This window comes from Coturnix japonica, chromosome 11, assembly GCF_054131305.1.
Source record: "Coturnix japonica strain WE chromosome 11, WE-NBRP24, whole genome shotgun sequence".
Taxonomy (NCBI): Eukaryota; Metazoa; Chordata; class Aves; order Galliformes; family Phasianidae; genus Coturnix; species Coturnix japonica.
Genome location: NC_140673.1, coordinates 1,526,590 through 1,537,439, shown reverse-complemented (window position 1 = coordinate 1,537,439; position 10,850 = coordinate 1,526,590). Strand labels below are relative to the sequence as shown.

Sequence of the window (10,850 nt, the reverse complement as noted above, 5' to 3'; positions counted from 1 at the left end):
GCACTGGGTTGCTGTCTGGTGTCTTTGTGATGTTTTCTTTAATTAGAGACAGTTTATAGCAAGAAAGCAGAAGTTTCAGGTGTCCTGGGGTATTAGGCAGACAAGGTAGCACCTGTAATTAAAGCATGGGCCAAGAAGAACCAGAAGGGTAAGGGGCTGTATTCCCTGTGCTTTCCACCATGCTGAAGGCACTAGCAACAGGCTCAAGAAGAATGACTGTGCTTGTCCTGGGGAGATATACCTGCTGCCAGCTGGCTCCTTGATACATTCAGCTGCTGCGCTCACTCAACTCAAGAAAACTGCTTCTCTTTATGTTCTGTGCAAATAAAAATAAGGTGATAGAACAGGAGATGAGAAATCAGCCCCAGGACTGAACTGCTGTAAGAAATTTTGTACATTTAGGCACATTCCAAAGCATTACTCAAGTAGCTGTGTGAAATAAAGCCATGCCTATGGTGGTATCGCATTCTGAACTTACTGTTTTGACTCACATCTCTACAAGGTACGAGTACTTCCAAGCTTCAGCTACAGTTGTTTTGTTCCACACCCCACAGCACATTAGCAGAATGCTAAGGCTGTACAGTGAAGCAGAAAACACTGAAGAGAATTACTACTTATCCCAAGTTCTAAAATGCAGTGCATTCTAACAAGTACAGTCTGAGAAAATCCAAAGTAGTTGTCATGATCAGCCTTCCTCTAAAGTGTATCAAACTTATGAGCTCTGATTGTGTGGTAAGCAAGGCAAATATAACGTGCTTAAGTTAAGTTGCTCTAATTTCCTACTTGTATAGTTCAAACTATGAAGTAAGCAACTTACACAGCTGCGGGACAACAATTTCAATGAAAATATCCCCTGAAATTAATTTTGTCCTGACAAATAACTCTTAGAAGGTCACATTCTACCACAAGCTTCACTTCAGTCAGGGAGGAGGAGAACTGCATTATGTTGCGCTCACAGGAGTTAGGCAAACAGAATGGAGTTGATGAAGGTAACGCTGTCATTGAGAATTAACTGACATTTATTGTAACAATATATTAAATTTTTTACAATAAACATTTTACAGTTGCATCTGAAAGTTAATATTAAAATAAACACTTGTAGAACTTTACCAGTCATCTCATCTCTGTACAAATAATACATAAGAGGTAGCTTTGAAGGTCACAGCAGCACTGAAAAAGGCTTTTGAAAGTTCTGTTGACATAAAGCCGTTTTGGAGAGCAACAAACAATAGATTTAAACAGAGTTGTCACCTGAAAGCAGAGACAAGTAACAGGTTTAACACAAAGCAAAAGAGATGCTTGTGCCTTTACAAGAAAAAAGGACGAGAAGAATGGGGAATTCACCAAAAGAGCTTTTCTAGCAAGTTTCTATTGTTTGAAGATTAAGTGGATATTTTAAAAAAGGAAAAACACAAGTTCCATCTCAATTTGATAACATTTGGTTTCCCTTTTTTTTTTTAAAAAAAAAAAAAAAAAAGTACAATTCACACACTTCATTACACACATTCCTGGTTTCAATGCTTTTAACACATTTGAGTTTTCAGTGGAAAAGTTATTCTGGATATTCTGACAAAAGCACTAAGAGAGATACAGGACAAACACCTACATGACAGTGAACATCAATCTACTTATTTCCTTATCTTCTCTCTCCAGCCTTACACAGTGCAGTATACAAGACACAGTGCATCTGTGTTTCAATTCTTCCTATCTGTTGGAGTGACAAGCATTGTGGCTTTAAGGCTTTGCATTCAACTGTGCTCATTCCAGTCCTTTCAAGAGCTTCAAATATCCTTTTTTTTCCCCCAACGCTTCTTAAAAAAATCCAGAAAAAAACCAGACTTACTCATTATTCTATCTAACCATGTAATCATTAGTAATAGTTCTAACTTCCAACTTGGTATATCACAAAACCTTTATCAGCCGAGAGATCTTCACTTGAATGCTACTAGTCCAAAGTTTATTAATATTTTTTTTCACCCCTTCAACTCAATTATAAAACGGCACCATTGAGAAAAAAAGAAGGCAGTTTTGGTTACTTGAATATTCCCTCCCAGCACTCCCCTGACTTCATTTGGACACCAAAACCAAGGGGCGAGCACCGCGGTTCCAGACCTTGTTGGTGTCACAGCCACCCCCTGTTCTTTGCTTCCATGTGTGCAGATGCATGACGCTCCTTGATGCTGTGGTCCAGCTCAGCCAGCTGGCAACGGCCCACCTCTAATCTTCCTCTAAAGAAAAGGCACAAAGATGGTTGTAAGGACACAACAGACCCCATTTCCGTTAGGAAATATTTCAGTATGCTGCTTTAAAATTCAATGGAATTCTAATGTTGCACTCTAATGCTGTCAAAAGCAGAGAATATTTAGTATCTCTGGAAATCTGAATGTTATTTTATCTTTAAAGCAAAAGACTAAGTTTATTCCAGAGACAGCTGATCATGTGCTTTCAGCTGTATGCTGAAATGAAATCTTTAAAAAGGAACAGCCTGGAGGGCACACAGGAAACATGACTTCATTTTTCTTAACACAAAACTCAGTCTTCAGCTAATACAAAACACTGCTGTTTCTCACAGATGTGTGTGAGCTACAAGTCAGCTCTGTGTATTTCTGTCCCACAAGGCAAACAGGTCCATCCACAGATACACTGCAGACTGATTCATGGCACATGAGAACTCTGCCTTCAGCCGCACAGTGCAGTGATTAGCACTGTTGCTCTCATATTTGCTTGACAGCCATCATTTTTTTTAATCTGCATAATCAAAAAGATAATGCCCATAAAATCTTAAGAAGTGGCAGTACCTTTTTCCTTAAAGCATATATAAGCACAGATTTCACTCACATAGCTTAAAACAGCCAAAATGCAAATCAGCAAAGCGGAAGAGTTGCTTTTTGACTTTTCACTTTCTACTGTAATATGCAAATATCTTTATAAGAAATAATTAGTGTGGAAAGGTCAGCTCAGTTGTCTTTCTTGACAGAACATGGATTTTACAATGGAGGGCACAATCCAAACTATTTTTCATATTTTGCATATAAATGTTTACACACAGAATAAATTTCTTGACCATGCTTACTCATTATCTAGACTTCTGATTCAAAAAATGAATCCAAACCTGATCACATAGGAAACAGGCCAAGAGGATGAGGTGGTGGGAAAGCACATGAAGCATATGGATTGCTGCCTCTGGTGCGCAAACAGCAGTCCAGATGCTTGCAGATACAGACTACAGGGCAGACTCATGCACTAACCCACTGTGCTGGGTGTTTGCCAGAGCCTGCCTGATTGGTGGAGAAAGCAGATGAGGACCTTATGGGCAGCTGGAATAAAGCTCCCAGGCCTCCCTGGGGCTGCTAGCCGCTCTGACACCTTGAGGAGCAGCAGAAGCAACACTGCCCAGGGTGGTTCTGCAGAGCACTGGTTGCGGAGGAGCCCAAGGGCAGGTGTGTGGCTGGGCCTGATGGGACAGGAGACAATGGGCAACAACTGAAACACGGAAGTTCTACCTGAGCACAGAGCCCTGGCACAAGCTGCCTGGAGGCTGGAGAGCCACCCCTCAGGCAATATATAAGCCCACCTCAGTGCAACACCAGGTAATGTGCTCTGGGGTCCTGCTTGAGCAGGGAGGTCAGGCTGGATCATCTCTAGATCCCTCTTCTACCTCAGCCATCCTGCGATTCTGTTGTATGTTACGGAAGGATAGAACATCCTGAGCTGAAAGAGACCCATGAGGATCATGGAGTCCAGATCCTGGCTCCTCAAAGGACCGCCCAAATCCAAATTCTGCTAGGTTACAGCTAATTCTTATTTATACCACAGATAGCATATAATGGGAATTTTGAAGAAAATACTTATCCACCTTTTAATAACCACTTTTGGTTTATTATAGTTTTTTTTTGTTTTGTTTTGTTTTTTAAGAACTCCACTGAATTGGGATTTACAAGCCCTCAACTTCATAAACTCAGAAAAAACTTCTAAGTCAGAAACTTTCAACATTTATTTTCAGACTAATGTTTTTAAGGCCTTGAATGTAGCTGTACAACAGAACATTCATTTTCCTGCAACTGAACCATAAAAACCCTCCTAAGATAGATGCAGTAATTGAAATCTTAAGTTGGCTTCTCCATTTTTTTTCCCCACAGTAATTACTAACCACAGAGTAATATACAATAGTGTAACTTATGGCCTTAAGAGTAATGGCAACAGTGCAGCACAGCAGCTTGAAAAGGTCCAGGGTCTTCAAAGGGCTTGAAAACCACAGGGTCTTCTCCTCTGCTGACTTCAGTGAAGTTTTCACAGTGATTATGAGCTCAGCTGCAATGAGAACTGCAGGTTCAATGAAATTAACTTCACTACTCTTCCATGTTCTAACTTCCTTTGATTGGACCTTTTCTGATCGCCGAAGTCGCCTGACTCGGAGCCGTCCCGGACCGATCAGCAGCGGCTGACCGCGTGGTCAAGGGGGATCTCGGGCGGTTCCTTCAAGCAGGGAGCCCCCGGGTAGAGGAGAAGCCCGGCAGCTCTCAGGGAGCAGCTGACGCAGCCGCTGACGCAGCGTGTGGGCATTCCCTGCCTACGGAGGGAGATTTAAACGGGCACATTGCTCGGCAGAATCCTTTCTGATCGCCGAAGTCGCCTGACTCGGAGCCGTCCCGGACCGATCAGCAGCGGCTGACCGCGTGGTCAAGGGGGATCTCGGGCGGTTCCTTCAAGCAGGGAGCCCCCGGGTAGAGGAGAAGCCCGGCAGCTCTCAGGGAGCAGCTGACGCAGCCGCTGACGCAGCGTGTGGGCATTCCCTGCCTACGGAGGGAGATTTAAACGGGCACAAGGAGACGGTCAGGAAGAGGCGGGTCTCGTGCACCTCTTGACTTCCTGTTTCAGCTCTGGTAAGTATTCTGCTCCGACATGGGTGCTCCCCGGCGAAAGGCTGCTGCCAGAAACACTGAGGAGGCCAAGACAAGGGTCCCGATCTCACAGAAACGGGAGGCAGCAACCAAGAAGACTGCAGAGACCCAGACTGACGTCCTGCACATGCCTTATAGGAAGGCTGCTGCCAAAATGTCTGAGGAAACTCAGACTGAGCCCCCAACCCAAGATGCTGGTGTGCAGGTCTCTGGCTGTACTGAGTGCCAGAGCCTGGCCCTTGCAGGGCTGGGTGAGGGAGGCAGTGATTGTGTTCACTGCGACCAGGTGAACTACTTGCTCAGCCTCGTAGTTGACCTGAAGGAGGAAGTGGAGAGGCTGAGGACTATAAAAGAGTGTGAGAGGGAGATTGACTGGTGGTGTCAGTCCCTCTCAGCCTCAAGTTCTCAGCACACAGTCGAGGCTCCTAATGGAGCATGTCAGCCCCTGCCACCTCACAAACAGGTGGTAAAGGGGAACCAGCCAGCTGGCAACACTGCAGCCGGTCCCCTGTCCTCTCTTCCCCCCAGCAGTAACTTGAGAAGGGAGGAGGAGTGGAAGCGGGTACCTGCTCGACGGAAGGGGCATCCTCCATCACGACCATCCCCGGCTCCCCAGGTGCCTCTGCGAAACCGGTTTGAGGCCCTGGAACTTGAGGGGGGGACTAGTGAGAGTATGGAAACAGGTGCACCCATGAGGTTGCCACAGGTGAAGCGGTCACCCCGAAGCCTCAAGACTGCTTCTACACGTAAGGACAGAAGGGTGATTGTTGTAGGTGACTCCCTTCTGCAAGGAACAGAAGGCCCTATATGCCGGCCTGACCCTACCCGCAGAGAAGTGTGCTGCCTTCCTGGGGCACGGGTCAGGGACATTTCAAAGAAAATTTCTAGATTGATTCATCCTTCAGACTACTACCCACTTTTAATAATTCAGGCTGGCAGTGAGGAAGTTGGCAAGCAAAGCCTGAGGTCCATCAAGAAAGACTTCAGGGGAATGGGGCGAATACTTGAAGGAGCTGGGGTGCAGGTGATCTTTTCTTCTATGCCCGTGGTGTCAGGAAAAGATACAGGGAGGATCCAAAAAACCCATCTCTTAAACAGATGGCTTAAGAGCTGGTGCAAACACAAGAATTTCGGCTATTTTGACCATGGGGCAATCTACACTGCACCTGGAATGATGGCTGCTGATGCAAGCAGCCTGTCCCTGAGGGGTAAGAGGGTATTAGCTGAAGAATTAGCGGGACTCATTGATAGGTCTTTAAACTAGGAACGAAGGGGGAAGGGGGCAAAATAAGGGCTACTGGGGTTGAATGGTACATTCGAGGGATTGTACCAAACTCTGTGGGCAAAGATTGCAGAGTGCAAAAGGAGGGAGTAGGGCAGGGGGATGCTGGGGATGCCGCTGTTCTAGTGGATCCTGGTTCGCTTATGAAGGTGGTGAGACGGACAGCCCGGCTGAAGTGCCTTTATACTAATGCACGGAGCCTGAGTAACAAGCAGGAAGAACTGGAAACTGTGATGCACTCTGAAAGTTATGACATTGTTGCTATCACAGAAACATGGTGGGATGACTCCCACAATTGGGATACTACCATCGATGGCTATAGGCTCTTTAGGAGAGATAGGCGAGGTAGGAAGGGTGGGGGAGTCGCCCTTTATGTCAGAGATTGGATAAACTGTGAGGAGCTCCCCATGAGAAACAGTCAAGAACAGGTTGAGAGCCTGTGGGTTAGGATTAGAGATGGGACTAATAAAGGTCAGCTGGTATTAGGGGTATACTACAGGCCACCTGATCAAGGGGAGGCTGCTGATGAGGCTTTCTTGCTCCAGATGCGTGAGGCGTCTGGCTCACGGGCTCTTGTCCTGGTGGGGGACTTCAACCATCCTGACATCTGTTGGGAAAACCACACAGCGAGCTGCAAGAGCTCCAGAAGGCTCTTGGAATCCATTGATGATAGCTTTCTGGTTCAGGTATTGGACAGACCGACCAGAGGTCAAGCGTTGCTGGACCTGCTGCTCACCAACGCTGAGGAGATCATCAAAGGCGTCAAGGTTGGAGGCTGCCTGGGCTCCAGCGATCATGCCCTGGTTGAGTTTGTGATCTCAAGCGATGTGGGCCTGGCAAAGAGCAGGACCAGGATGCTGAACTTTAGAAGAGCAGACTTCAAGCTTCTCAATGGAATGCTGGCCAAGATCCCCTGGCGCGCTGCCCTCAAAGATAAGGACGTTGAGGAGTGTTGGCTACTGTTCAAGGATGCCCTCCTGGCAGCACAAGAGGTCTCCATTCCCCTGATTAAGAAAGTGGGCAGGAGAGGTAGAAAACCGGCATGGCTCAGCAAGGACCTGCTAAGAGAACTGAGGGTGAAGAAAGGGGTGTACAAGCTCTGGAAACAAGGCTGTGTCACCCGGGAAGAATACAGGGATGCCGTCCGAACTTGCAGATGTGGGATCAGGAAAGCCAAGGCGCAGGCAGAACTGAACTTGGCGAGGGATGTGAAAAACAACAAGAAAACCTTCTACAGGTACATTGGCCAGAAGAGACAGGCCAAAATGGACGTGCCTACTCTGGTAAATTTAAAAGGAGAAATGGCTTCAACAGATGAAGAGAAAGCTGAGGTGCTGAATGAGTTCTTCACCTCGGTCTTCACTGGTGGCCAGGATTCTAGTCTTTTTCACGTCCCTAAGTCTTGCACCCCCATACCTCCATGTGGGGACCAAGGAGGTAAATCCCTCCCCACTGTAAGGGTAGAGCAAGTCCGAGAGTGCCTCCTTAGACTGAATGAGTATAAGTCTATGGGGCCAGATGGCGTGCATCCCAGGGTCCTGAAGGAGCTGGCTGAGGTGGTTGCTGAGCCGCTCTCCATCATATTTGAGAAGTCGTGGCTGTCAGGTGAGGTCCCGGATGATTGGAGGCAGGGTCATGTCACTCCCATTTACAAGAAGGGGAGCAGGGACGACCCGGGTAACTACAGGCCGGTGAGTCTCACCTCTGTGCCTGGGAAGATTATGGAACAGATCCTCCTGGACAACATGCTTGATCGCATAAAGAACAAGCATGTGATCCGAGACAGCCAGCATGGCTTCACCAGGGGAAGGTCATGCTTAACTAATCTTGTGGCCTTCTATGATGGAGTGACGGCGTTGGTGGATGAAGGGAAGGCGACCGATGTCATTTACCTGGACCTGAGCAAGGCCTTTGACATGGTCCCCCATCACATCCTCATCTCCAAATTGGAGGGAGGTGGATTTGATGGGTGGACAACTAGATGGATAAGCAATTGGTTGAAAGGCCGCAGACAGAGGGTGGTGGTCAATGGCTCTATGTCCAGGTGGAGGCCGGTAACGAGCGGCGTCCCTCAAGGGTCTGTCTTGGGACCGGTGCTCTTTAACATCTTTATTAATGACATCGATGAGGGAATGGAGTGCACCCTCAGCAAGTTTGCTGATGACACCAAGCTGAGTGGTGCAGTCGATACGGTGGAGGGAACAGATGCCATTCAGAGGGACCTTGACAGGCTGGAAAGCTGGGCTCGGGTGAACCTAATGAGGTTCAACACGGCAAAGTGCAAGGTTTTGCACTTGGGCCGGAAGAACCCCAGGCACCTGTACAGGCTGGGAGGAGTTGTCCTTGAGAGCAGCTCGGCTGAAAAAGACCTAGGGGTCCTGATAGATGAGAAACTTAACATGAGCCAGCAGTGCGCTCTGGCAGCCCGGAAAGCAAACGGGATCCTGGGCTCCATCAGGAGAGGGGTGGTCAGCAGGGATAGGGAGGTGATTGTCCCTCTCTACTCTGCTCTTGTGAGGCCCCATCTGGAGTACTGTGTCCAGGTGTGGAGCCCTCAGTACAAAAAAGATATGGAGATTTTGGAAAGGGTCCAGAGGAGGGCCACAAAGATGATCAGGGGGCTGGAGCACCTCCCCTATGAGGACAGGCTGAGGGAGTTGGGTTTGTTCAGCCTGGAGAAGAGAAGGTTGCGAGGTGACCTCATTGCAGCCTTTCAATACCTGAAGGGAACTTACTCCCAGGAGGGGAGTAAACTCTTTGAAAGGGCTGATAATAGCAGGACTAGGGGAAATGGTTTTAAGTTGAAGGAGGGAAGATTTAGGTTGGATGTTAGGGGAAAGTTCTTTACTAGAAGGGTGGTTAGGTCCTGGAACAGGCTGCCCAGTGAGGTTGTGGATGCCCCATCCTTGGAGGTGTTCAAGACCAGGTTGGACAGGGCCCTGGGCAACCTGATCTAGTAAATGTGTATGTTTGGTGGCCCTGCTAGGCAGGGGGGTTGGAACTACATGATCCTTGAGGTCCCTTCCAACCTGGGTAATTCTGTGATTCTGTGATGCTGACTACACTGGCCCTGTCCACTGCAAAACCAGTACAGGAAAGCAGAATCAACAACTCATTTCATGTCAAACAGCTGAACAGCACTGTGCCGGTGCTGTTTGCTGGACTCTTAAGCCCCATTCTGCCCTAACCCACTCTGGTCAAACGGCCTATCACAAAATTCTCACCATTCATCCCCTTTATCCCCTTCCCACAGTAGCAATTTCATTTAAAAGAACAAGTTCTCTTATTGCACTCTGGTTCACACAGTACATGCTGAAACACTGTCTCAGAACCCATTTGATGTGATCAATAACTGCCTTACCTGTATAACTCTTGTGAAACACACTCATACAGCTCCTCAGCAGTAAATTTGATACTGTTATTTATCTAAAACAAAGAACAAAGAATTACCACAGTAATTTACCAAGTACTGCACACCAATTAAATTACGCAGCTGGTTTAACACATATTGCTACTGTATTACGTAACAGGTTCTCCAGCTGAGACCACACATAAAAGTAAAAAAGTCACATTATGTAGCATAAAAATCAATGAACACTAATTATTATGACCCCATACAATGTCACTGACAAATACTACCCCAGCTCTGTTTTCTAACAATTTCTTCAAAATCACACATCTTCCATCTCTCTATAATTCTATAGCAACCAAAATAAGTTCTGACTCACTTTAATACTATGAATACAATCATTCTATACATACCTGAAAAAACAGTAATTTCCTCTATGGGAGAGGACTGAAAATCTGAAATATATTTGTGTTCAGTGAAAAAAGCACATCTATCCTACTGCAAACACTTATTCATTTCCTTTTAAAAAAATTAAAAATATTTTATAATATGCCTATACTCTCTACAGTAGAACATTCTATCTTCTAAAAATGCTTATTAGGTCAGGGTGTTTTGGTGACTTCAGCTTGGATACTTTTCTTATGAAATATTCATAACAAATGAGCTCTCCAAAAGTCACAGAGGCAACTCAAGTACTGGTACAGATACTAATATTTTTTCTAGGCTTTGACCAAACATGCATCTTGGGTCTAATATCTTGTAAATAACAGCTAATCTTCAAAATTCCAGCTTAATAGAAATGAACTGTTCAGAGACCTAACCTCATAACTACTTTAAACTAAAATGAACTGCAATAGGAGTGTACCTGACAAAATGGCAAAGAAAACTTCATACCTCATTGCTTATGAGGAAGTTATACAGTGTCCAAATATCTTGGAAACTACTGTTTGGGGCCAGAACTCTGAAAAAGAAAAAAGTTTTGGTTTTTTAAAGTATTTGCCAAAGGAATCCATGAAATAATTAAAAAACAACAATCAGATATGCTTCATAAAAAAAAATTAAGTTTCTTTAAACAAAAAATAAACTCTAATTTTTGAAGATTTTTTCCTCCCACTCACCCCTTTCCATTTCTCTAGCTAATGCTCATTATCTCCAGTATTTTGATGCACATTCTCATGACTCATTCTCTCCAGTATTTTGATGCACAACACAAATTTTACATTTTACATCCCATTTTTGCTGCTTCTAAGAATAACCTGTTCAACCCAATATTGAGAAGTGAAACTATGATGTGACAGCTGGGGAGGTATTTTTCTGA

General features: G+C 45.6%; 1 protein-coding gene across 14 annotated transcripts in view; it reads right to left on the bottom strand.

The window, feature by feature from the left end:
* Window positions 1-1,001: 1,001 nt before the first annotated feature.
* Window positions 1,002-10,850, bottom strand: part of SWT1 (SWT1 RNA endoribonuclease homolog) — a 39,737-nt gene continuing 29,888 nt past the window's right edge. For 12 of the 14 annotated variants that reach the window (XR_014932513.1, XR_014932515.1, XR_014932514.1 and 9 more), the window contains 3 exons: window positions 10,427-10,493; window positions 9,545-9,609; window positions 1,002-2,228 (listed from right to left, as the gene is read on the bottom strand). Coding sequence is in view for 7 of the 14 variants with exons in the window: in XM_015869849.3 (XP_015725335.1) it covers window positions 2,123-2,228; window positions 9,545-9,609; window positions 10,427-10,493 (238 nt within the window). In the remaining 7 variants the exon portion in view is untranslated. The remainder of the gene's footprint in view (window positions 2,229-9,544; window positions 9,610-10,426; window positions 10,494-10,850) is intronic. The other 2 variants (XR_014932517.1, XM_085510810.1) reach the window with 2 other exon arrangements.